General features: G+C 49.0%; 1 protein-coding gene across 3 annotated transcripts in view; it reads left to right on the forward strand.

Moving 5' to 3' along the window:
* The first annotated feature begins 290 nt into the window (after positions 1–290).
* The window catches only part of LAMA5 (laminin subunit alpha 5), an 83191-nt gene continuing 56218 nt past the window's right edge, over positions 291–27263 (forward strand). For all 3 annotated transcript variants that reach the window (XR_013776283.1, XM_079321359.1, XM_079321360.1), the window contains exons 1-2: positions 291–716; positions 6398–6550. Coding sequence is in view for 2 of the 3 variants with exons in the window: in XM_079321359.1 (XP_079177485.1) it covers positions 417–716; positions 6398–6550 (453 nt within the window). In the remaining variant the exon portion in view is untranslated. The remainder of the gene's footprint in view (positions 717–6397; positions 6551–27263) is intronic.

A 27263-nucleotide genomic window follows, 5' to 3' on the forward strand; every position in this document is an offset into this window, starting at 1 on the left:
GGTAAAGGGTTGATGGGGGGTCCCGGGGCGGTACAGGGTTAATGGGGGTTCCCGGGGCCGCAAAGGGCTAATGGGGTTCCCGGGGCGGTACGGGGTTAATGGGGGTGCCCGGGGCGGTAAAGGGTTTATGGGGGTTCCCGGGGCGGTACGGGGCTGATGGGGGTTCCCGGGGCGGTAAAGGGTTTATGGGGGTTTCCGGGGCGGTACAGGGTTTATGGGGGTTCCCGGGGCGGTACGGGGCTGATGGGGGTTCCCGGGGCGGTAAAGGGTTAAGCGGGCGGCGGGGCTCCGCGGCCCCTCCCCGCAGCCGGGGCTGAAGTAGCGCGGCGGCGGCGGCGGCGCGGGCAGAGCCGTGAGGGCAGAGCCGAGCGCAGCCCGTGCCGCAGCGCTGCCCGGCCCGGCCCCGCCGAGCGAAGATGGCGAAGGCGGCGGAGCGGGGCGGTGCGCGGCGGCCGCTGCTCCTGCCGCTGCTGTCCTTGTTGTCCCTGTCCCTGCTGCCCGCCGCCGCCCGGCCGCCCGCCTCCTTCCCCAGCGATGTGAACGGGCACAGCCTCCACCCGCCCTACTTCAACCTGGCCGAGGGCACCCGCATCTCCGCCACCGCCACCTGCGGCGAGGAGGCGGCGGGCGCCGGCAGCCGGCGCGCCGTGGAGGATCTGTACTGCAAGCTGGTGGGGGGCCCGGTGGCCGGGGGAGACCCCAACCAGACCATCCAGGTACGGCCGGGGCTGGGGGGAGCCCGGCCGGGCTGCGCTGGGTCCGAGCCCCGCGGTGTGCGGCCGGGCCCCGCTCCGCGCCTGGTTCCCACGCATCGCGGCTGCCTCGGCAGCGCTGGGCAGGGCTGGGGCTCGCCGAGGGGCGCTGGGGCTCGCCGAGGGGCGCTGGGGCTCGCCGAGGGGCGCTGGGGCTCGCCGAGGGGCGCTGGGCAGGGCTGGGGCTCCCCGAGGGGCGCTGGGGCTCCCCGGGCATCCCAACAGCACCGGGCCGGGCACGCACGTGCTCGGTCTCTTTCCCTGCCTTGCCGGGAGGTGCTCGCTGGGTTCTCTTTTTAAAGTTATGGGTTCTTTGTGTTTATAAAATCCCGGGCAAACCAGCACCTAAATTCCCTTTGGTAGTCAGGGAATCGCTGTGCTAGATGTGATAGTGATTACCTTGACGTGTCTTGAACTGATAATATTCACCTTGATGTGTTTTGACTCCGCCGTTCCCCGTGTGTTCGGTGGGGTGAGCGGAGGGGAAAGTGACGAGAGTGGATTTCACAAGCGAACGTCAGGTGATTTATCTCAGGGGTCCCATTTTGAGCTGCCCAGAGGGAGTTTGCAGCCAGGAATGCGGACGGTGAAGCTGCAGAGCAGTGTATCAGCTATGGCTCCCTTGAAGGGAGGGAAGAACAGTTGTAAACGGGCTTGTAAAACACCAGGTTTAGTTGCAGAACTCCAGACCCGTGTCCCCCCTGAGGGCAGCCCAAGCCGGGAAGAGCAGCTCCGATTTGAAGTGCTCCTGAAGCCGTTCATGCAGCCACCAGCTGCTCCTCGGTGTTTTCTGCATGCTCCTGGTGCCACTCACCTGTTGCACTGGAGCAGTGGTGTTGTCCCTGTTGTACCTAACAAGGACAAGCAAAGGAAAATTGTCACTTTCTCGGACCAAGCCTTTCTTGGCCTTTTGATGGGGTTGGCTTTGTTACAAGATCATCTCTGAAACATTTTTCTCATTCTGGCCACATTCTCCTGAGTTAGTGCTGCACTAGGAATTTTCCAGCTATTGTGTGGTTATGACATGGAATTGTGTTGTCTGTGCAGTATAAATGGTTGAAGATGTCACTGGATGGCAGAAACCTGACATGTCCTCCTCCGAGTTTTGCCATCTTTTAAAGTGATGTTTCAATGCACTGTAGAATAGTGTATCTTGAAGAAGCTTTGCCTGAAGTCCCAGTAGCAGGAAGCTTACAGGGACTTAGAGTGTGGTAACTGCTTCCAGTGAGGCAAAGGAGCGAGGAAAGGTGAAGAAGTAATTGCTACTCTGTGCCCTTGCAAACAAATATGTGAATGATGTGCCAAGCAAAACTGGGAGGATAAGGCAGCTTGGAAAAGCTGGCAAATGTGGGTGTGCATTTATCCCTCCACATGTGTCCATCTGTGGCTCTGGCCACCCTGCTAGCTCAGCACGACACACAGCACTAAGGATGCTGGTGGCTGAAATAAATGAAATAAACCCTTCAGGCTGTAGCAGCTCTGGGGGCAGCCCCCGCTGCCAAACACAGCTCCTGAGCTGTGGAATACTGCACCGACCCCCTCCTGTCCCCTGTGCAGCTCTGGCACAGGGGGGCTTTGATCTGAGCACTACTTCCCAGGCCAGCAGGCTTCCCTCAGTCTGAAAGCTTTAGAAAATTCCTTTTGTAGTGGCTCCTTTCTGTGACCACAGGCAGCACCTAAAAGGGAGGGGAGGAAACAGGAGGCATCAGAGCAGAGGTCAGAGTTCCCAATTCATCCCCTTTAGGGGTCTTGGCACCACCCGGTGACTAAAGCAAGGAGGGAGGTGGGAGGGAAGTGTTCAATTTGAGCAGACTGAAATAACAATAATGAACTCCACATGCACGTCCTCACTGCCTGCATGTCCCACCAGCCCAGAGTCCCTTCCCTCCTTCATTCACCTGCTCTTTGCTGCTCATGTGTGATGTGGCTGTGGCATAAGGAGTTTTCATCAGGAATACTGGAAAAATGCCACTTGGGACCCTCCAAGAGACATCCACATGCTGCGGTGGTGAAAGGACTTTTGCTTGGTTAAAGACCTAGGATAATACAATGCAATCATCTAATAAATTAATTCAGTCAGTTCTCTGTTTTCTGCTGGTTTAATTTGACATTGTGGAAGACTTCAGAAAAGGGAGTTCACCGACTTTTAAACATGATGGTCTTAAAATGTCAATAATCATTAAGTTTTCTGAAGTAATGCTGCCTTAAAGACACTTGCAGTGGTTTTGGCACAGCTTGTGGGAAGGCTGTAAACCTTTTCAAGGAGTTTCCTTTGCTTTATTCAGGGTTTTTTGGCAGAAGACTGCCTTTCCAACTGTGGGGGTCTTTTCAGTTTGTAAGGATGTGAGGCACAGCAATGCTGAGGTGTGCTGAAAGGGATTTGCCTTGGAGGTTTTGCTTCCCTTGTCAAATTCACTCGTCAGTGCGGGTCAGCCCTGCCTTAATGTCTTGAGGATGAGGCAGAAGAGAGATGAGAGGTTTCTTTTTTTGTTTAAGCATTACTGGAGGTGCTTGTAACTGTCTCTCTTCCAAGACAGACAAGTCTGCAAAGGGAACACAGCCATGTGCTCGTGTTCCCCATCCCACCCCTGTGCCTGGGGGCTGTTCCTAAACCGGCAGGGATGGTGCTCTGCTCCTGAGGGTGGGGCAGGGCTGGAGATGATTATTTCAGATTAGCAGTCTAACAGTGAGGCAGGTTACTGGCATTAATTAAAGCAATTACAGACCTCAGAATTTAAGAATATACAACAAATTTGACTGATTTCAAGGCGGTGCTGCTTGTGCTTTCTCTGAAGCCTGTTCAGAGCATTGCTCTGCACACTTTCATCCCTGAGCTACCCCAGCCCGAGCAGTGTGGGCACTCACCAGAGCTCTGACCCTCTCCCTCTTCCAGGCGTTGATAACAGATGAATCTGAAGCTGTTTCACCCCTGGATGTCTCAGAATTAAGTGCATTCTCTTTTGATGCATTGAGTGTCAGTGACCATTTGTCCTTGGTGCCTCTTTATCCCGTGTCATGTCTCTGATGTGTGACAGGAGGAGTCTGGCCCCAGGGCTCTCAGGTGACAATTGGTGCTGTATCTCCCTGTTCCTGTCTCTTCTGTGTTTACATCTATGATAGTGTTGGATTTCAGTGGTTTAACTGTGGCTGAAAACACAGTTTTGGAACAAGTTGTTGCTGCCCACAGAAAAGACACATAGTGACACAGCACCTGCTTAACTGAGCTGCTGATCTGCAGGGACAGCCTGGGAGCAGCTTGCAAGCAGGCACTTTGTCTGAAACACTACTTCTTACACCCCATTTCCTGCCCTTTTACCTCATCCCCAGCAGCCCCATGCTCCCTGTGGCTTTCTGATCAATCAGGTGAGGGGAGCTGGTGTTGGGTCATGGCAGGGCCAGATAAACTGGGACAAAGCCACCTGAGAGAGGTGCCAGCAGGGTGCCCAGCTTGTCTTAATGCTCAGGGGAAACTTCAAAGTTCCCACTGTACTGGGCAGGATCAGGCCTTGCAGGTCTCTGGAAGCTGCCTCTCATTCAAACCTGCCTATCTCTCCTCTTTGCAGTTTGCTCTGATAGTGGCAGTTTTATGTTCTGCAGCTCCTTGCATTGCTGAAGTTCTTTCTTTGACCATACCTTTGTAGTGTCCATGCCTCTACTGCTCTGGCAACCTGCAGTCTCTGCTAAGCCTGAAGCTCACAATTGCTTTTTAATTAAAATCCTCTTGCTGATGTCAGAACTTCCCTGTAGAGAGCCTGACACAATGTGCAGGAGCCTGAGTTGCTCTGAAATACAAATAGCTGGAAATGATTCTGGTCAGGTTTAGGTCTGGCTCTAATGAAACAACTAATGAGCAACTGGTGCATCAGAGAGGCTAATCACACTTTGAGCAGCAAACCTGGTTCAGCTGTTGACGTGTTCCCAGCCCAGCAGGCTGCCCAGGGAGGGACAACAGCAGCATTATAAATGTGGAGCAGCTGATCCTAATTTTTACTCCTCTCTTACTCAGCTTGAGTTGTCTCCCATCAATGTGAACTTTGGGTTCAAAATGGTTTTTACATCTGTGGCAAGAATTTGAAGTATGAAAGCACTTTATATTTTTGTTATTTGTCCCTGTTTTGTAACCTTGCCTCATTCCCCCCCCCCCACCTCAGTGTTGTGGAGCAGAAATTTCCACACAACCTGTTGCACCGGTTCCCATTAAGGGTTTGAGCTGAAGAGTTGGGTCAGTTTTATCTGGTCTGCTCTCCCTCCTGGCTCAAAGCATGTCCAAACCAGCCTTGTGACCTCTGTGTACACTGAGTGCACCCTGCATGAATGTCATGGTTACCTGGATGGTTTCAGCTCACCTTTTCTTTGGCTTTGTGCTTGCCCATCTCTATTTTCACATCTCTCAGAGGAATTGATTTTAAAAATTAACTTTAAAGTGTTCTTGTTCAGGATAATTTATATTGCATAATTGTCTGCCAGTAACAAAGTATGTGGTAGTGGGGAATAATGCTGTGAAATCTGTTTCCTTTGCACTGAGATTGCTCCAGAGTTTGAAGCATCTGGAAAATCACATGCTCTGCAGTGGCTCTGTCTTGGCTCAGCCATTGTAGGGGCAGGAAGGGGACTTGAGATCTTGTACCTGGTGTAATATTAATGCTGGCTGCAGCTGGGGCAGGCAAGGGCAGCATTCCTGCCTGGGGATAACTGTGCCTTTAAAAGGAGAACTGCCTGTAACACAGCTCCCTTCCAGGCTGTTTGTAGCAGCAATTCAAGGGACACAACAGTGGCTCCACATAACAATTTGCCTGTTTTCAGGGTGCTTTGCAGGTTTCTTTGAGCGTGGGTCAGATTCATTTGTCCATTAATGAGAGAGAAAGAATTGCCCCTAACAGCTCAGGTCTTTGTCTGATCCTGCTCAGGAGGTGCTGTTAAAGTTGTGGGGTTGTTTTCTCTGGCAGCGTGTCCATGGAGCTGACAAAACCACCCTGGCCACAAAAGCAAAGCAGAGAAGTGATGGCAGTCCTTGGCCAGCTGACAGCTGGGGCTGTCCCTTTCTGGCCTTGCATTGCAGCATCATCAGCAAAAGGAACTTGGCTGCGAGACTAAGCTTGAAAATGCAGCTGAAAGAACTATATTGTGAAGTGAATAGGTGGACAAGAAACAGATTGCAGGGAGCTAGGCTGAGGAGCTGCCAGTCTGAGTGCACAGAAATGGCTGAATGGTTCAGGTCAGGCTCTCTGGGCTCCCAGGGGTGGGTGTGATGGCAGCCTCAGCATAGGAGCTGCTGACCATGGAGTTTGAGCCACTGCTCTCCATTGCAGTGCAGCTTCTCCCTCAGATACTCCTTTGTCTGCCTCTGGTAACCAGTCCTTTGGGTCTGGGATCCTTTGTCAATGCTCACTGCATATCTGAAATTCAGAAGGGATGCTACTCTGAGCAGCCCAAATTCTGCACTGCGTGGTTGTAGGGGTTTTGAGCTTTTTCATGTACCTTTTTACATCCACACTTTAAATTGGTGCAAACAAAACTTCCTGTATTTCAATTTGCATTAGCAGGCTTACATACACCCTGCATTTTCTGAATTGCTGTGGTACCTGACTGCTTTGTACCACATTTTCCTGGCTGGATTTAAATGTTGTTTTTGTATTTTCTGCCAGGGCCAGTACTGTGACATCTGCTCCTCTGCAAACAGCAACAAGGCCCACCCCATCACCAATGCCATTGATGGCACAGAGCGCTGGTGGCAGAGCCCCCCCCTTTCCAGGGGGCTGGAGTTCAACCAGGTCAACGTCACCCTGGACCTTGGACAGGTAACACAAATCCTTCCTTTGTTATCTTGTATACTGAGGAACTGCTACTCTGCTTCTAAAATCCTTTAGTGGACTTTGCTGGAACAAAATCCATCGTTTGATGACAAGGCAGGAGGCTTTGGTTAAGATAGGGAAGGGAAAAGCCTGTTTGTAATATTAACTACATTGTGTTCTTCGTTGTTACTATATAGATCTTCCCTAAATGTTGAGTCGCTTGTGGAAACTCATCACATTATGTAGGTGCCATTCCCATTAGAGGGTACCTGCCTCTCAAAAGGAGGCACTTAGCAAAGCCTCACCCCAAAATGGGAAAATACAGCCCTGAGATATTCAAGGCTGGGCTCTAAAACTTTGAACTGGTGTGTTTAAAACTCTTTAAAACACAGCAAATCCATGCTGAAGTTCTCCCTATAACAGACAAAGCTTGGCAATGGATGTTTGGTCTCTTGGTGCAAGTCAAAAGGAATTACCACTGTAATAGCAGAGCTGCCAGACCCTCTCTGCCACCTCCTGTGCTGCTCCTGTTCCCCTGCAGAATGTCCCTCTGGAAATGGAGGGACTCTCAGACTTCCCTCAGCTTAGAGGGGAGCAGCAGCAAAGGTGTCCTGGCTCAAGCTGTGCAGGCAGGAAGGCATTGTGAGCCTCAAAAAGCAAAGGAGTTTGTTTTGTGTGTCTGCTCTGGGGTGTGGAACTGCTGCTCCAGCTGCTGCATGGGGGAGCTCCTCAATCCTTGGGACAGGGGATGTGTGAGGTCTTTGTTCCCTGACAGCCTTAACCCTTGTCATTCAGGGTTTGGGACATTTGCTCTGTCAGTCTTGGACAGGTAGGGATGGGCTCTCACTCCCCAAGAGATGCTTCCCCAGGCTCTGCAGCCCCAAAGGCCAAGTTTGGGACCCCCTTGGCTGGGAAGTCTGTGGGATGGGGCAGTTTTTGGAGCTGTGGACAGCTCACCTCTCCCCCAGGAAACCTATTTATTGTGATTGCTCAGCAGCCTTTTGGAGTCATGGCTTTGGGAGTTTGCTTTGTTTTGCAGGGATTTTGAGACTTCTCAGATACCAAAACTTGACAATGAGTTAACAGGTGGATCTTTACTCTCTCTGCTAAAGGCTCACTTGTCACTGCAATCTGCAAGGTGCCTGACTCCAAATTTACATCCACAGATAGCCAGGCTGTACTGATGATGATACCCTTCAGTTAGATGCCTCCAACACACACCTTAGTCCCCAGGATTGGCACTGATCTGCTCCCTGCCTTGCTGTAGCACTCATTTGGAGTCTGCCAGCCACCCTTCATAATTTTATTCACTCCATGAGTGCCAGCTATCTAAAGCTGTGCCAGCAGCAGTGAAATATCTGCTGCTGCCCAGGGCACCAGAGCTGTGTGGGCAAAGCCTCCTGGGGCTGCACATGGGGAGCTGAGCCCTCACCAGTGTAGGTGGCATCTGCTGTGTCTCAGAAACATCCCAGCTGGCAGGGCTGTGCTGGTGGGTGGATTGCTTTGCACTTGCTCCCCCTGTGACCAGAGGCCAGCCTGCAATGTGGCATTTCTGTCCCTCGGGAGAGGGATTTTCAAAGATCAGCTTTGCTCAGGAGCTTCTCCTCCTCTTTGTCATTCTCTGTGGCAACTTTCTGGCTTTAGGCCAGAGCTAACCCAGCTGCACCATGTGCCTGCAAGCTGCTGAGTTTGGCTCACCTGGGGACTTGCAGCTTTCAGAGCTGCTGTGCTGGGAGCCAGAGCCTGGAATAATTTGGGAGGACTTCAGTACTGTTAAAACTGAGCTGGTCTGTGACCTTCTCTCTTCTGAATCTGTTTGCCCTGGGTACCCAGGGAGATGGGATTGCACCACCATTTCTGCAGGATTGGTACCAGAATTGGCATGTGTGGTGCTGATGGAAGATGCTTCACCTGGTGTGGATTTTTTTTCTGGGCTCACAGACCCTCTGCTTCCTTGTCACCTTTGCAATACACCATAAACCCAGCTGGTCCCAAGGGCAGCACAAGCCTAAAGCTTCAGCTGGTTTTAGTGGCTTCCCCTTTATACATGACCTTATTGCAAGTAATTGCTGTAATAACCTGTTTGTGCTCCTGGTGAGAGTCAGTTCTTTGCTTTTAGCTCCTTTGTTTTGGTGGGTCGGGCAATAGAAACAGATTAAATGATAGAGAATCGCTAATTTCCTCCTTTTGAAGTTGACTCTGGTTGAAAGGCTAGAAGAGAGAGGAATTCTTGGGCCCCAGTGTGGTCAGCAGGGCAAGTGCAGGATCAGGCAGTGTACCTGGCAGCCAGGCTTCCCAAATTCCTTGGATGCCAGTGCAAACAGCACAGGTAGCAACACCCTCATGGGCATGCCTGACAGCAGGGCTTTATTTTGGCTGGCAAACAAGGCCTCTCCTTGGCTCTGTGTATCAATCTGGGGAGAGCTCTTGGACCAATTAAAGTTTAATTTCAGGGCCTCAGAGCCACTAAAGGCTTCTGTCTCTCTGGTGGCTGGTGAGTGCCTGCAGTGCTGATGGCCCTGGGGGCACACAGGGGCTGGCACAGGGTATTGTGGTGTCAGCCCCTTCCTTTGCTGCTGTGCTTCCCTGCTGGCTCTGTCCCTCTCCAGCCACAAGGGCTTAATTTCCAGCTGGAATTGAGTTTCTCCAGCCTTTGGTGAGGCTGTGGCAACTGGGAGAGGGTCAGTTAATTAAGCAGCCTGTTGGTCTTTGCTTTTTGCTGGCTGGGAGCTTGCACTCCTCACAGAGGTGTTAAAATCCAGTGGGAAGGAGAGAAGGAGGAATATTCACAGCCAGAAAATAAGTTGTAGAATGGCTTGGGCTGGCCACCCAGCTGGTGTGAGGATATTGAGCACTCTCCTCACCTCATAGTGCCAGCAGCAGCCTAATCCTAATGGCTTCATCAGCAGGGCAGTCAGGGCTCCCACCCTGGTTGGGAAGGGGCTGTGTCCCATTATTTGCTGGGAGCTTGCATGGGAATTGCTCTGCTGTTACCTTGTCTGTTCCTGCCTCCTTGAGGAGGAGTGATTTTTTTTTTTTTTTTTTTTTTTTTTTTTTTTTTTTTTTCTCATTTCTGAACTGGCTGAAATAGGCTGCAAGAGGAAGAAAAATCACTTGAAGGTTTTCATGTCAGACCCAGGTCTGAGCACCAGAAATATGACAAACAGCTTTGGGGAGGGAAGTTAAATAGGTTTTAGGAGATGCTGAGGTGTATGGGGAGGGATTTTATTTTTTTTTTAATTGCTTTTAATCATGACCTTGTGCTTAGTATATTTGGGATGAATGGCTGGGCCACTGCATTAATTTGGTGTAAAATACATCATGGTACCATATGAAGCACAGCTCAGGAGAGTAGACGAGCTGAGGGTGGTCTGTGCTGGGAGGACACTGCTGAACAATCTGGGCTTGTCAAAATCCCAAAAACTGGCTGTCCTACCTGGTTTGGAGGGCAAAGGTCCATGTTGTGGTGGAAGCCCTTAAGCCTGTTCAGCTCCAGGCTCTTTCCTCTCCTGCCTGGAAATGGGAACGTGCCTCTGCTGCAGGCTGTGCAGAGGGACAGGACACCATGACTCACAGCCACCATGGGAATTGTCCCCTGTGATCCTGCTGTGATTAAGTGCCACAGTGGGTGGAGGGGAGGAAGGGGTGTGATGGAAGATTCTTTTTTTTTTTTTTCCCCCAAAAAAGGTCGTTTGAGTCAGAGCTGACAAGGTTTAAAGAAACATGAATGGCTGGCTCCCTGCCAGAGCCTGACATCTTCCTTGCATGAAGGTGAATCCAGGGCAGCCCTTCCTGGAGATGTTTATGGATAGTTGGTGCTTGGTGATAAACTGGGGGAGGAATGCTTGCAGTCATGCAAGAGCAGGAGCTTCGTGCCAGTGCTTGCTTGAGGTTAATTCCTGCAGTGAGCAGGTGGCTGGTGGCAGCCCCCATGTCCCCTGTGCTGTCTGCTGGCCCTGGTGACACGAGAGAACAGCAGGATTTCAGACTGAAGCTTAGCAGAAAGTTCTGATGGATATCCCAGAGATGCTCAGTTGGGCAATGCCTGACAGAAACACCAACATCTATTCACTTCTACTGAGGAGAGAAGTGAAGCCTCCTCCTTTGGAGACCTCAGAGCTCCTTAAAATGCAGCTCCTTTGGGGTTAGAAGGAGGGAAAGAGGAAGTTGCATTCATTGATAATTCAGAGAGATGGAAAGGAAATGAAAGGAGTTGTGAGCCACGCTCCAGGGCCAGTGCAAAGGTGTGTTCTGCACTCACTGTGGGATGTGTCTCAGCAAGGGAGAAGAATGATGAATTTCTGCATGCTTTGAGAAGCACCTCTTTGAGTTTCCTACTAATTGCAATGGGATCTGCCAAAGATGTCACTTTTTCTGGCCTCTGAAATTATTAACTTGTGCTTGCCAGGCTCTTCATCTCCAGAGTAGAGGTGTTGATACACAAAACACACAAACTGCTTCAGCCCTTGGCCAGCAGGCTGCTGGTCCTTCAGTGTGAAACTTGGCTCAAAAGGAGCTGGGTGCTTTTCCTGAGGTGGATTTTTAGAACATAAAACTACTTCCTTTCCCTTTTGCACTGCAATTGTGGCCCCTCAGGATCAGCTTTGCACAATAGTTTGATGTGCAGGATGCCTACAAATGAGCAGGTGTAGCTAAATGCCTGACTTGCATGAACAGCTCAATCCTTGTTGTGTGAACTGTGTTCTTGTTAATTAGTATTAATATAATTAATGTTAATGAGTATTAAGTTCTTTGTTGTCTTTGGCAGAACTGGACTGGGTTAGACCTGGCCTAATGCTAATGGAGTATCACTGATCCAGAGCATGTTGTGTGTAACAACACTGAGATTTGTTCCATCTCAGTTTCTCACCTCCCATTTATTTTTGTTTAGTTGAAATAGTAATGGGAGCTGCTGGTGGTCTTCAGGAGCCCTTTTTGAAAGGCAGCTGGAAGGAAATCCCTGCCAACTGATGGGCTGAGGCTCACCTCCCTGTTCCCAGCAAAAATCTTCAACATGAAAATGAATCTGGTGTTTATTCCCTGGCTTAATTAATTGAAAAATCCATTTTGAGGGACTTAACTCATGAAATCCCAAGAGAGCACTCAGGGTTCTTAATGAATAAAGATGATGTCCTAGAGGCTGCTTTCCCTAGGCTTAGTGTAGGATAGGGGTGATGGTCATCCAGGCATTTTCAGCTGGAAAGCATTTAAATTTCTCCCTTTTTTTCCACCTTGCTCCTTTTGCAACTTAATTTCCTTTTCTTTGGGAGCCCTCACAGCCTCTGGGTGATGAGGCTGCTGCTTACATTTCCCTCGAGAGCACTCTTGTTCCTTCTTGCTGTACACAGGGAAAAGTTAAACGAGTCTCTTATTTTCCTTCTTCTCACTGGGGATGTCTCCTGCAGCATTTTCTCCAGCAGACATCCCTGGAAAATGCGCAGTGTCCATTTCTCTTAAGGCTGCCTTACCTGCCTGCTGTATTTTTCATGGATAAGATTTTTTTTTTTTTTTTTTTTTTTTTTTTGCATGTGATTTTTACTTTTCTTAACTACTTCTTACTGCTGAGAAGTAAGTATTTGGTAGTTACTCCTACTTGGTCTTCATTGTGCTGGGGCACCACTGTGGGAAAGGGGTGGGAGAGCTTAGTGACATTTATTGTGAGCTTTTGCACCTTAAATAAAGGGCTGGGGCGTAAAATTTCTAACAAAGACGTTCTTTATCTAAATTATTCTCTGGCTGTTGGAGTAAAAGCAGCATTAAAAATAAAGCACATTAAGTAGGCTGAGCAGAAATCTTTTTTACTTTCAACAGCAGAGGCTGTGGTCTCTTCTCCTGTGTAGAGTCCTCTCCAATTGCCATAAAATCCTTCAAAAGTAGATCAGGATCTTTGTTTCTAGGCTTCAGAGCTGTAGTTCCCTGGTCTGAGATTGGTCTGTGGCTGCTTTGCCATGGATGTGGAATGGAAGCAGTGTACATTTGCAGTGCTTCTTCTGGTAAAGGCAGAAAAGGTGTGATGGAGAGAGTGTGCAGCACTGGGAGCTGGCACCAAGCCCAAGTGGATGGATCTTCTCTCAATTTATTTCACACTTTATTGTTTAAATTAACTTAGCTGTGAAGTCTCTTCTGTTTTCTTCAAAGCTGCAGTTCCCCTGACCTAGGCCAGCAGCTATTTAATTTTTTTTTTTGTGCTGATAAAGTGAGATTTTTGCCTTCACTTAGCACAGAAAGGTCGAGAAGGGCCATCTGCCAGCTCCCACCAGATTCCTGGCTCCAAGGGCTGTGTGGGAGCTGCTCAGGTGAGCGGGAAGGGAGTGTCTGGTTGTTAATCAAGTGAGGATCTGTCTCCTCTGGCAGCAAGAGCAGACCCATCCTCTCCTTTTCAAACAGCCTTGCCAAATTGGATGCCAAGCTCCAGGATCCAGAGCAGCCAAGGCTGAGACTTCTTTCTTCTTCTTTGCTGCTGCTGTTGGTTGCTGTTAAGGGAAAAGATGTGCAGGATACTGGTGTAGGTAAACACATGAATTTTAATTGTATGCTGTGTTTATTCAAGTGAGTAACTGCTTAAAATCAGTCTTCCAGGGCTGCAGTGAGCAGAAAGGATTTCACTTGTAACATCAGATTCCAGAAGACCTGCCTTGGCTCACGTCTGCCAGGCTGAGCACAGGGAGGAGCAGGAGGCTTGGGGCAGGTCACCCTGCACTGTGGCACCTTCTGTGACCTCAGGGAGGTTGTTTCTGCCTGGCCTTTGCATCTCATACAAATGACCCATGTGCTTCAACAGCTAAATCTTCCCAGAGGCTGTGCTTGCTCTGCCTAGACCTGAACCAGGTGTTAAAATAAGCCTCAGCCTCCTCCCCAAGAGCAGCTCCAGGTGATGACTGATGAAAGGATAATTGCTGGTTCTGAGAAATGCATGCAAGATTTCCACTCTGACTTTTCCCTAGGTGTTGTTGCCTATTTATAATGTTTTTGTGATGAGAAACAAAGAGGCTGACAGTGAGATCTCCTACTGTGGAGCTTCTTATTTCCTCCAGGCTGTCCCTTCCTTCTCAGCTCCCTGGGATTCTTCAAAGATTAGGAGAGAGCCTCGGGGTGAGCGTGGGCTGGGGAGAGGTCAGGCTGGAGTAGGGGAGGCTTTAGTTTGTAATGAATAGCTGGAAGGCAAGCCTGGTAATGTTTTGCTGTTCTCCTGGTGTCTGCTTGGCTGGGCTGGAGAGCAGGAGCCTGGCTGGGGTGTGTGTGGGTACCTGTGCTCTGGGGTCAGCTCTGTGTGTGGCTGTACCAGGTAAGTCAGCAGTGGGACTGCCTGGGTCAGCTCCCTGTTTGTGCAGTGTTCTCCTCCCTCAGATGTTACAGGGAGCTTTTTGGGCAGATCACTATTGCCAGTGGAAGCAGAGAGGTTCACAGCTCTGACACAGAGCATGCTGGCATCCCATTGAGTGGTTCAGCATTTTCTGTGCTTTGGTGTGTCCCACCTGCAGAATGGGAACACTGCATTTTATCTCCATCATCTGTGCAAGGCACATGTGCAGGAGCCTGTCTAGCACCAACCAATGACTACAAAATCTGTTGCAGAAGAGAATTTCTTGAATCAAGCTCTTGGCTTGGCTCTGTGCAGCCCTTCTCCTCTGTCTGCCACTTTTTCCAGCAAGTGAGAGCATCCCTCAGCCCTGTGGGTCCATGAGCTTGTCTTAGAGCCCTGAGTGCTGACACTGAGGGCTGTGAGCCTGGAGTCACTGCCAGTCCTGCTCTTTGTGTGGGACTGAGACAGGCTCATCCTGTGGCATTGCACAGCCACTTTAGCTCTTGACACTGTCCTGGTCAGGAGGAGAAGCCCCTCAAGTGAGCTCTTCCTGCTTCCTGGGGCACAGTTCCTGGACTGTCCTTGCCCTCTCAGCTCCAGCACAGCTATGTCCTGGCTCAGATCCACAGGGCTGGCAGGGAGGATGCTAAATGTACTTTTGATCATCTGCCTAGTCAGCTTCTCTGCTCTTTCAAGCCTGTTCTAGCCCCCTTTACCTTTCTTTTGATGCTTTACCAAGCCTGGCTCAGCCCTGCATTCATTTCTGCCTTATCCTTTTATTATAGTCATAAACATGGGCCTTCAGGCTGTGCCCAGCCTTGATCCTCAGTTGTTTCCTGTTTTCTGGATTCAGTGCTCTTCAAATTCCAGACCTCCCCTCCTATGTGTAATGCCAAGCAGTGCAATAAATAGTACACTGCTTCCCATTTGGTAGAAATAAAAGCAGAGATCAGTAGGAAGGCACATGCCTGGTGTGCTGGGCTGGAAAAGACTTCCTAAATGGTTTAAGAGCAGACTCCAGATCAGTGGCAGTTGATTAGGGAAATATGGGCTATTCACACAGACCTGGTAACTGAGGTTCTCCTTCTGGAGGCATCAGGGGTTAGGGAGGAGAGTTGGGAACAGGGATGAGTCATACTGGGAGATCAGGGAGGAAGAGGACAAAGCCATGAGAGTGACACTTGGATGACTCTGCACAAGGGAAGGACTGAGCTGTGGTTTGGGACTCCTTTGGTCACCAGAGACTCTGACAAGAATGAGAGGAGTGACTTTGTTCCCCACAGAAGGACTTGCCAAGCATAACTATGAAAACGCCTTTGTTAACATGAGCTCACTGCTAATGGAAGGTGGGTCTGGATGCTGCCAGCTCCTGTTTGTGCAGTGTAGGAAGCCACAGTTGCCTGTTTCCTCCAGGCACCCCAGCCTGGCCCCAGGGCTTTGGCAGGGCAGCCAGACAGGGCCAGGGAGAGGATGAGCAGGTAACAGGGCTGGCAATTGCTGCTGCACCAAGTCTGCTCAGTCAGAGCTCCTGGAGAGCAGTGTTAGGATGGTAGGTGGACATTTTTGTCCTTCCCTCTGTATAACAGCAAAACATTGATGGGAGGTGATGTGGCAGAAAGCACCATGGCTTCTGTTCCCAGCCACATCTACCTGGAGAAGCTCAGGGTTAAACCAGCTGAGCTCCTCTGTTGCATGGTGTACATGGTTATCTGGAAGTTAAAACAGTTTCCCTCAGAAAAAGTTGCCTTTATCTGCATATCACTGGCTTTTCCCATGGAGCTGTGTTCTGTAAACTGTCTTTGATGGAGCAGATTTCCTGGCAGAGCTGGTGTTTGTTACTTGCTGTAGTTGCTGTGCTCTGCCTGAGAATCACTTTGCATCTTCTGCTTGGCATCCTGAGTTTTGGCAGTGGTTGTTTGTGTAACCCATGCAGGGACAAGCAAACAGGCGAACTGAGAATTGCCACAATTTATTTTTTTTAGTTTCTCTTTCCCATTTCTTTCTCTGCCTGCTTTGATACAGAGCTCTCCCTCACACACACTCAGCTGAGCTCTATTTAAGGGTTCCTGCAAGTTCCCATCACTGTGGGTTGGAGCATGCCCTGTGCCCAAAATCCAGCTGGCATGCTGCTGTAGGCATCTCTTGGATCTAGTTAAATGTGCATAATGCCAAGCCCTGATGGGAAGAGGAAAAGAATGGCTTTCTGGTATTTGCACATAGCTGCAAACTGTAAACACAGACTCATGACTGCAAACAGCAATCTGTATCGCTGGCTTCATCATGACTTCACTGTTGTTGTCCTGGCTGTTTGCTAAAGCTGTTCCTTAATCCTATTCCAGGCTTTTGCAAAGTCTGCATCCATCCAAACTTAGTGGGCACAAAGATTTTGGCTGGGCTCCAGGAAGGGGTTTGGCTATTTCTTTCTCTACCAGTCGTCGTTTTCTGCCTTGAAGCAGGCTTGCTTCAACTTTCTGTAAATGGGGCTGGAAATACAAGGGGGTCTGGGGGGGATTGTGAGGACAAACCCCATGTTCTTGTGAGCCTTGTAGGTCTGAATAGCAGCAAGAGCTCCCCACAAACAGTGTAGCTGCAGCTCTGTGCTGGTGTTAGCAGTGCTGGAGGGAATGTTAATCCTGCTGTGACCCTGCTGTGTGCTGCTGTTGGGTCAGCTCTCCTGGCTGTGAATGGCAGTGTCATGGTGGGGAAAGCTGCTGACAAATGCTAACGTGGTGCACGGCTGGGATGCAGATTTTTAGAAGAATAAACCTGCTTGCATGTGTTGGGTTTGGCTTTGTTGAAATCTGCTAACGACCAGACTTTAAAGCCAGCGCTGTCAAGGCTTGCAGAACCATGCAGGGGAATTACAGAAAGAGAGGAATTACAGAAATTAGTGCTGCCTGGAAGCTGGGTGCAGTTGGGTTTGGTGCAAGGGAGGCTTTTCCTGTTGGAGCTGGATCATCTTGGTGCATGTGGGATCTGGAGCCTGGCAGTGATCCAGAGAGGGGCTTTCCAAAACCACTTGGCCTTGGAAATGGTGAAGAAATACAAGGAAATAAAGACAGGAATTTGCCACCCCGAAGAACTGGGTTTAGAACTAGACAGAAATAAGATGCCAGAGCTTGGACATCCATATGCCCCTTATCCATATGGCCTTCCAAATCCAAGGATTTAAGTATATTCTTTTTGGGTGCTGGAGAGCTTGGGGTTCCTGAGGCTTGTGTGAGTCATTCATCATTGGCACTTGGCCATTTAAAATGAAAAGCCCTTCAGGGGCTTTGGTGGCAAGCTGAGATCTCTCACATTGTGCCAGTTTTGAGCTAATTCGTCCTCTTCCATTTCCTTCCCCTCCTCACCCTTCCCATGTGTGCAGGTTTGTGACAGGATATCCACTTCATCCCAGGGAATTGGGGGAAATACTTTCTTGTAGCATGGCCTGCTGCCAAGGTTGCTTTGTTCTCCTTGTTGCTGAGAGAACAGCCCAAGGAAACCCTTGGAGCTGAAGCTGGCATGTGACTTAGAGTGGATTTCCTGCAGTTCTGGAAGTGAAGTGTGTGACATGTGGTCTTGTTTTTTGGTTTTTTTTAATCCCATAAATGCAAGGGAAAAGAGGACTTGGGTAGGTTACAGACAGGCTGGGTCTGAAATCCTCTCTTTGATGGGAAATTGCTGTGTCACAGACATACAAGTTGTGCCTTGTCAAGGTTAAAATAGGTCTTGGGGGTTTTTTAGTTGAATTAAGAGCTAAGATGCAACAGACCTGGGGTTTTTAGTAGAATTCAGTTTGTGGTGCAGATGTTGGTTGACCATGCACCTTTCAGTGTGTTGTAGCTGGTGGCTCTGCTTAGCAATTCCCTAGTGCTCTGAGAAAGGATAAGTCATTTTTGTCACAAATTCAGAGCTGTGTTGATAATGACAAGAAAAGTAGAGAATTGAAGTGTCTGGGATTTAACTCCTTGCTGTGGCCAAAGCAGGGATGCCCAGGGAATGTTGTACAGGAAGGTGAGGCAGCTCTTCCTCTTTGTGGTGGGCTGACCTGGGCTTGTGCTCTAGCACCTTGCTCTGCCATTGTGCCCTGTGGGACACAAATTTGGCTCCTGTTGGTCACAGCAGATCAGGTGGTGTTTATCTGTGTTTTGGTGAGATCCTGGTATTCCTGCCCATGACCTCCAGAAAACTGGGAATGTCACAGAGATCTAATTCACTGTTGGCCTCAGAAGAAGCAGATGCTGTTTCAAGTCTCATGCAAGGCACAAAATCCTGTTTGTATCCTATGGAGGGGTATTGAGGGTTTCTTTTTTCAGCCTGTGATTTAGCCAAGGGCTTCCTGAACAAACTTACCAAATCAGCAAGGCTTTGGCAGTACTGAAAAGGGTCTTACTATAGCTCTTTTATAGTATTTTTTTTCATTTTTATTTTTAGTACTGCAGAGCCTAGGATGTCTGGATGGAGCAGGTCCCAGATTTGTACAGTTCCTAGCATGCTCTGGAGAGCCCGTCCCAACAGGCTTGTGGTCCTGGCTGATGGAGCTGTGCTTGTAAAACTGAGTATAAAAACCAGCCTGCAAGCTGTCTAAAGCACAGACAAGTATTCTTTTGTCTGGCTTCTCCCTTTTAATTCTAAACTGGCCCAGGAACTCCTCTAAGAATATTTAAATACCTTGTGCAGTGAACCTGTATTGATCTAACTTGCTACAACTCAAACAACCCCACAGAACATACAGTTGGGAACATTTGTTTGTTCTGGATGGTAGGAATGTCCTCTTGAAAATGTGCTATGCTTTGGAAAGAATGAATAGAGGGTTTTTCCACCCCCTCTCCAGGTTTCTGAAGGCCAAAGTCTTAAAACAGCTTAGAAAGGCTGCTGAAGCTGCTGATAAGATATGCAGCAAATGTGCTTGAGAGCCTAATGTAGGAACAGAAATGTCTGAGCTGTTTGCTTTCCCCTTAACAGCGTGAAAAATTAGTGTGTCTTATTAAGGAGCCTGGGGAATTGTGTGCTCAGGGTAAGGGCTGTGCTGAGCTGTTACTCCTGGCTTGTGTTATCCCTGGGGCTGGCAGCTGAAATGCCTGGTTTGGAGTTACTGGGTAGGAGAGTGGAGCTCATTTGGACCCTGCAGAGCCCAGTTGCTGCAGTTCTGTTTCCAGCAGGCTCCCTCTGGCTCTGAGCTTGCTGCAGAGATGGGATTGCCTGTTGATACTGCAGGCCCTGTGTTTGGAGATGTGATTTTTTTTCTATCCAGTTTATCCTTTATTTTCTTTCCCCACCACCATGTTGTTCATTGCTGAAAGAAGCTCTCCTGCAATTTTGGTAGCAGGTCTGTGCACCTGCTAGAAGAATGAGCCCAGCCTCATGAGAAGCTCCCAGCACACACACCATCAACCAGGTCAGGGAGAAGATGCTGCTCTACACTTCTTATTTTTTTTATTTTTTCACTTTTTTTATCCCAGTGCTGCTTTTTGCCTGAAATGTGTGAGTGCCCACTCTGAGCTGCTCTGATGTGTATGAGGCATCTGCAGAGAGCCACTTCCCTGAAGGCCAGTTGGATATATTTCATTAGGAATGGCTATTGCTTAAAAACTTGTTTTTTACCCTCTGAATTCAGACACACCTGTGCTGTGCCCCCCACCCTGGACATGTGCCATCTCATATGCCTGCCTTTCTTTCAGCAGTGGTCTTTATTTCAGTGTGTGCTTACTCACCTAGACCTCTTATCTCCACTAAATCAGAGCTTTCTTAAGCCCTTGTGTTTTCTGTAGCACTCCCCTTATCTCTGTTCCTTCCCAGGGCTGGGCAGTGGGAGCAGGGAGCCAGGAGGGGCTGAGCAAGCTGTAAATGCCTGTTTGCCCTGTAGTGATGCTGTGTGGCTTCACTGCACCTGACAGCTCTTGTAGGACAGTTGGATTTTCTCAAATTGCTGGACATTTGGGAGTTCTGCAAGGTGTTTTTATTTTTTAAGGTCTAATATGTGGGATTTGTAGTGTGTTAATGCAGTCCAAAATTGCAGTTTCTTGTGTGGTTTGTAGGTAACAGTAGGACTGAAAACTCTCTTGCAGGTTGCTGTCAGATATATCTGTGGTCTTGTCACTGCTCTCTGTCCCCTTGTCCTTCTTCACAACCATCAGAATAAGAATATTGAGAAATCTTGTGGGATTTGGCCATCCCCAGTGAAGGGCAGCAGCTCCCCAGCTTTACCCCAGCCTGTAGCCAGAGGTGCAGGTTTGGGCTGTGGCACCAGGCTGCATCTGTAGGTGCTGTCTGGGGGAAACCTGTGCAGTGTGAGCACACCTGGATGAGCTGTGAGTGCCTGCTGTGGTGCAGGCAGCTGTGTGGATGTCCATATCCTTGGAATAATGTCTGGATAATTGTACAGCACTGTCAGCCTTGTGTTTGTAAGGCATCTGACCTTTCTTTAGCTAAGGCTTTCAACAAGTCAATTTACAGTCTTGGAGGGGACCACCCAGAGCTTGGTTTTGTGACTGGGGAGAGCAAGGCAGGGAACTCTTCAAAGAGCTGAGGAGACAAAATGACTCCCATGGCCTGTATATTGGTTTCATGAGCCATGAGGCTCTAGGCAGATGCCAGTGTGCTCTGCTGTGATCCTGCAGAATGTGACCCGTGTCCCTCGGCAGCAGAGGGATGGAGCTGATCACGTTTCCCCAGGCAGATCGGATTTCTGGAGGCTGTGAGGGTCTGTAACCCTGTGCCTGGGAACAGGGCTGGGAGGCATTGCAGGGGAGGCTTTGGCTGTGCCTGGTAGACACACATCTGGTGCAAACACCCACCCCAGCAGCTCTGGAGACAAGTGCCAAGCTGCACCGCTTGTAGCTATGCTGTTTGCATGAATGGCTTTGCCTCCCTGCCTTTGAAGATGATTCTCTTTTGAAAACAAGAGATCAAGGATCTGTTCTCAAGACAAGTGTTGAAAGACACTATTTACAAATGTTTATCCTGGAATATATTTATAAAGCTCCCCTTGGGAGCAGAGTCTTACAGTACAGTGGCCTCCTATGGCCTGAAGTACAGCTGTCTGCTCATGAGTCAGATCTGCTCAGGTTGGTGTCCTGTTGAGATTCCACTTCTTCCCAATTACCACTTATTGCAGACCCCATGGTGTTTATGCCACTGTTACACACAGGGCTGTATTCAATGCTAAATTGCACTTGAAGGGCTCTGCCTCTAGAAGGACTGTGTGTGTTTAGGCAAAGGGTAGAAGTTATTTGTCTGCTCTAAAGTTATTTTGGGACATTCACACCAATAAAAGATCAATAAAAGCTTCTTGTTAATCTACTGGCATGATCTACTACAACAATGGTACTGCTGTCTCCAAAGTACCAGCCTTGTGTCCTTGATTCTTGCTCCAAGGAGCAGCACAGATTGCAGATTTCAGCAGTAGTGTCCCTGTCTGAATCAGAGCAAATCCCAGAGCCTCATGAAGATGAGCTCCCTGTGCCTGTGCTGATGGTTGCACACATGTCCAGGGGGGACATGCACTGGGTGCTGGGTTTGTAATCCCGTGTATGTGTATCCATAACTAGTATGTGAGTTCCGGTCTTTTTTTTTGCTCTTGTTTTGAGGGATAGTGAATCACCCCGATGATGTTATTTTCTGTGTGGGGGTAAGGACTTGGATTTCTGCAGTGGGGGGCCTGATCAGTTACCATGTCCCTGCATGACCAGGAAGGAGGAAACATGAGATGACTGGGCTGCTGTCTTTGGTGCCAGTGTTGGGAAGCCTTTGGGGTTTATTTTCCTGCATCCCAACGTCAGCAGCGAGTGTTGGTGCAGCTCAGCGTTCCTGCCCTGCGTGCCTCGGTGTCCCCGGGGCTGGGACAGGATGTGAGCAGTTTGTGGTGTGGTGGCCTGGCTCAGGTTGCTGAAAGGGAGAGGGGTGACAGGTGCATGGCCAGCAGCACAGCTCCCTGTGCTCCCAAATAAAAACCGCCCGGATCTGGAACTGGGTCAGGAGCCTGACCTCAGACACACCAGTGGATGGGCTCGGCGTTCCGGGCTGGGCTGCTTCCTCCAGCCCTGGCTGCTGCCTCAGCCAGAAATTCAGTGTGGGAAATGTGAGCAGTGGGTTGGTGCTGCTGCTGGCTGGGTGCTGACTGAGCAGCAGCACTAACAGAGAGGTGCTTTGCAGCTGCTGGCTGGAGATGTGCTGAAAGCATCAGTCCTCAGCAGAGCCATGGTGCAGTTGGGCTGGGCTTCTCTGTCAGCAGCAAGACCTGCTTTGGGCAGCCCTGGGGCAAGTCAGAGGAACATGGGGCTTTGCAGGGAGCAGAGTAGAGCTGCTGTGGATGTCTGAGCTGCTGGGCTGGAGAGCAGAGTGACCACACGTGTCTGCAGCGTGCACTGTCTTTGTGTTATTTGCTGTGCTGTTTGTTCTGGCACAGCCCGGGTGCATGCTGGGGGGGAGAATGCTGGAGAACAGCGTGAGCTAACCCTGCTTCTCAAAGAGAAGTCTTCAATTTGCCAGAAGCATCTTTTCTCCCTAGGCCTGGTATGTGGCAGCCAGGGATCCAGGAAGGGAGGGGAGTCCCTTTGCCTGTCCCCAAGGCAGGGGATGTGGCATGCTTTGTTTTTGGAAGTGCCTTTGGTGTTCAGCATAGCTGCAACAAACCTGGGCAAAGGCTTCAGGCTTCAGCTGCCCCTCAGCTACAGGACACAGAGTGCAGGGGATGGGGCATCTGGAAAGATTTGGCTCTGGATTCTGCCTTTCCATCACACCTTCTGCAGGTCCTTGGAAGGGTGTTAGTGCTTTCCACAGGATATGGCCATGGTGGGGACAGTCAGCAGCCTGCCCCGGGGGACTGCCTTGTGTCCCACACATAGCAAACCATCAATTTCCTGTTATTGGTTACAGTGCTGTTTAAAAACAACTGCAGTAGCCCTCCCTCTGAAAGAATTCAAACCTGTCATGAAAGTTAGAGGAGAAACATTTTCCCAGACTTCTCATCCATAGTTGAGCATTTCTGTTCTCGTCAGCTGCCTGTGCTTCTGGGAAGAGCACTCAGTGCATCCAGAGCAGGGTGTGGGGGAAGGAGCACTGACCTGGGAGTGCCCATCCAGCCTGGAGCAGAGGCAGGTTTGGGCAGCCTGGCATTGGCTTTGGGAGCTGATTCAGCCATGGCACAGGGGCTTCCTGAGCAGATAATGTGTAGCCCTGCAGCATCATCAGTGACTGCCTCCAGACCTCAGGGTTCATTCAGGGTGTGGAGGTTAATGGTGTAGTGCAAAGAGAGGGATAGGGGTCCTCTCATCCTTTGGAAGGGTTTTTGTGAGGCTCTGGCCTGGGCAAAGCAGTGTTTTGCTTGCAAGCCCGTGTGCTATTTATTTCATGTTCATGCTGACACAGGCTGGAGAAGTTGGTCCCAGTTTGAAGCTGAGGGAGTGGAGGGACCTCACTTGTCATCCCAAGGGGTTGGGGACATGTCAGCATCACCCAGAGTCTATCAGCTGAAGGGATGTGGGATGGAGATTTAAAAACTCACTGATAGTTCAGTGGCTGATTGAAACCATACTGAACATCTCTGCCAGCATGAGTTGCTGCATTTCATTAAATAAAAACAGCCTCTCTTCATACTCTTGAAGTCAAGCTGACAGGGGCAGACAAAAACCATGTTGTTGATATCACACTCACAATATGATCCTATCAGCCCCTGCCTGTAAATTGTGACCAAGTTTGACTCTTTCCTTGGATTGATTTAGGAAGGTTCCTCTTCCCAGGAATTAGTTTTCCAGATGCTTACTTTAAAGGGAAAAAAAGAAACCCAGGGATTTTCTTTGGCCACCTTTCCAGCTTCCAGCTGTTAAGTGCTGGAAACATGTTCTTCATTATGTCCAAGAGAGAAATGTTTCTTTCTTCCGATGGGGAGGCAATAAATATTTCACAACATAATGTGCTGTGGACAAGTGAGTTGGTGTGGTTTGTTCTCTGGGCAGCAGCCCTGGTGGCCAGAGTGATGGGCTGGCCAGGGGCTCAGCTGTGCCCAGGCTGTGCAGGGTCACTTTATTGGGTTATAGATTCCATAACCATTCTGGTGCTGCCTTCAGAACCAAGCCCCAGAGCAGAAATCCACAGCAATCCTTGGCAGCCCCTTAGCATCAACTTTCCAGCTTAGAGCCAATGCTTGGAGCTGCCTCCTAGGGTTCCTTTCTCCTCATCTGACCCCAAAGCAGTGGAGTTCTGGGTTGAGCCTGATGAGCTGGCAGTGGGGCTATTTTGGATTAAGAGGAGGAGGGGTGAATTCCAGCTTTGTGGATTGCTCCATCCTCTGCCAGTGTTGGCTTTGGTCCTAGCAAGGATGCTCCAGCTTGCTTCTGGTGGTCTCATGGCACTTCCACAAATCAGAGAATTGTAGGATATCATCCAGCACTTATTCCAGCTAATGTTAGGTAGTTAAGTTGCCAGTTTGGCACATACTTTCCTTTTTGGTCAAGAAGATGCATGGGGTTAAAACAGATAAATTTGGGCATCTGCAAGAGTTTCTGTCTATAGTCACTGCATCCAGCTTGGAGATGGTGATGCCAGGGACAGCTGTGACAGATCTGAGGGGATTTTCTTGGGAAAGATGAGATGGGAGCTGTCATTGATGGTAACAGCAACCCATGACCTAGATCATGGAAGTGATGTTGTAATCAGAGTCCATCCATGAAGGAGTTCTGGGAGCAGAACAGCAGCAGTTGATGCTGTAGATGATAATTTGTAGTGTGAAAGGAAAAAATACCAAAAGTGCTGTGGGCTGATTAAAATTCATAGGAGTATGAACCAGCATGAGCCCCAACAGGGAGATGAGGTGAGTGAAAGAGCTGAGCTGGAAAATAGAATATTTTTCGTACAGGAAATGAAGGAGCAGCCCAGTGGGTGGGGGAAGGTGGGTGATTCATAGGGTTGGGAATTCTCCTGGGTCTCTGCTGTGATCCCTGCTCTGCACCTGGGCTGGGCAGCTGGCATGCAGCCTGAGTCCTATATGGAATGGTACAGCTATCCATGTGGGAATGGTCTAACACAACTGTTGGTGTTGTAGTTGCCATCTCTGCAAAGCCTAACCTGGAGCCTAAATCACCTGTTGTATTCTCTTCCTGCCTATGTACATTTAAAAATTGTTCCATTCCTTTTGCTTCTCAAGTTTTCTGTGGCAACAGCCCAAAACTAATGGGAAAGGCAGGATGGGACTTTTCAGATGTTTTAGACCCTTATTCCCAGTATGGGAAATGCTTTTAAATATCTGCTTTGACCACAAAAATGGCAGCGTATTTCCACTTTAAAATAATGTTTAACAAGACTTTTTTTAACTAATTAAAATACCAATAGAAGCAGGAGGGTATAAGTCAAACATTAAGAAAAAACCCTTGAGGATAAAATGAGTTTGTGAGGAATTTGGTCTTGAACTCTGTGGGAATGGGACTAAATCTGTGAAGTCTTCCCGGATATCCCGACATAATTTGGAGCCCTAAAAATACCCAAAACGTGAACAGCCTGGATGACCTCAAAGCTGCTTTTCAAGAGACTTTTATTGTAGTCAGGGTAGGTGAACACCCTGCAGCACATCCAGGATGCAGGAGAGCCCCTGATGAGTCAGCTGGGGGATTGCTAATTGGTTACTGCCCTTCGTTAGCATCAGTCTTTGATGGATGGGGCTCCCGGGTTTGCTCCTTCAATGAGCAAATAGTGCTGGGGCACAGTGGCCTCTTTTGGAGACTAAAGGGCCCAATTAAGCAGGTCCCACAGAAGACCCCAGCCCTCAGTGCTGTGCTGGCCCAGAGCCCACCCTGTGATTTATTGCTGAGCCACAGGGCTGGGAGGAGAGGAGATGCAGGCTGTGCAGGAAGGTGCTTACAGGGGAGCTCTGCTTTGCAACAGAGCAGCCAATTTCCTTTCTCCACAGACAGGCCTTATCTCAGGAGATTGTGCTGGACTCCAGTGGTGCCTCTGGTGTCATAGCAGTGCTCTTCCTGGGCTGATAGGTTTGTGCAAAAATCCCATAGCAGCAGCCTGGGATCTGCTGTGGCTGTGACTCATAAACCCTGGGCTGTGTGGGAGGTGCTGGGACCAGGCAGTGTGGGGCTTTTTGGTTTGTTTTAGTGTTTTGTCTTTTTGTTGGCTTATTTTTTATTGGTTTGTTTTTTTTTTTTTTTTTTAACTGGCACATGAGGAGGGCTGCAGGACCTCTTGTCCTGGACATTGTAGGTGTGTTTTGAGGCATCTCATGGATGCCTGAGTGCTGTTGTGGGTCTGTGCAGATGTGTGGATCCTGCTGTGCTGTCTGGAGGGGGCTGCCACCACCTGGGATCTGTCCTGCTGCTCTGACATGCCTGGGGATTTCCCCCAGCAGTCAGGCATGGATGTTGTCCAAGGAAAAGGTCTTCTTTGGGACATGTTCTCCTCAGCCAGACAGAGGAGGTTGTTTTTTCCAGCTCCTGGGAAACACTTCTGAATGCACTCTCACAAATAGAACTGCAGGAATCAACTGCTTACAGGGTTGTTGTCCAAAAAGTTTGCAATTTGAGTTGTAGATAAGGTGCTTAGTCTGTCATACTCAACCATAGTTTTATGTTCCTGGCACAAACATAACTGAGATGTGTTTGTCTTTTTCCCTGTTCCTGTGATCCCAGTGGATGCTGCCTATCTTGATATTTTACTGATGGGATGCAAATAGTTTGATCTGGGTGAGTTTTGTTAGTTACCCTCTCCTCATTAGCCAGGAGAGATTATTTATCCTCATCTCTTCATTCAAAACCCTCTTCTGCCTCCCCACTGTGCTGGATAGTCAGGTTGATTAAGATTTTGGGCTGGTGTTTATATATATATATATCTATATATATATATATAGATATATATATAGATAAGTGGGGTTTTTTTAGCTCATTCACATTGTTCTATGATGCTCTATGTTCTTTTTGAAGCTGGAGCAGGAAGAGGCTGGAGATAAGACAACAATGAAAGGCTGGAGTAAACCCTGCAAGCAGAGATAATGTACTTCAGAGAATATGGGTGGACTGGCAAACTAGAGAGTTCAAGGAAATTTGAACTTTTGTCCACTCAGGATGATAACTTTTCCCACCAATTGCTCTGCACAGCCTTGGCTTGTGAGGTACCTGAGACAGCTTTTAGTTTAACTGGGACCACCTGTTAGATACAAGTTCATTATGCTCAGAGTTACATGATACTATATCTATTACTTCAATATTTTTTTTTTAAATATTGGTCCATTTAAAGGATTTTTCTCTTAATACCTGGCCTAAATCAAAAGGTTTGTCATGTACTCTCCTCAGCTTTTCCTCCCCTGCATTCTTGTTCCACTAATCCATCTTGTGATACCTGATACTTCTACAGCGAGGAGAAATTAATCACTGTGCATTTTGTCTTGATTTTGCACCCTCCCACCCCAGCTTGTTGGGAAGTTGGTGTTATATC

This window comes from Erithacus rubecula (genome assembly GCF_903797595.1).
Source record: "Erithacus rubecula genome assembly, chromosome: 18".
Lineage (NCBI taxonomy): Eukaryota > Metazoa > Chordata > Aves > Passeriformes > Muscicapidae > Erithacus > Erithacus rubecula.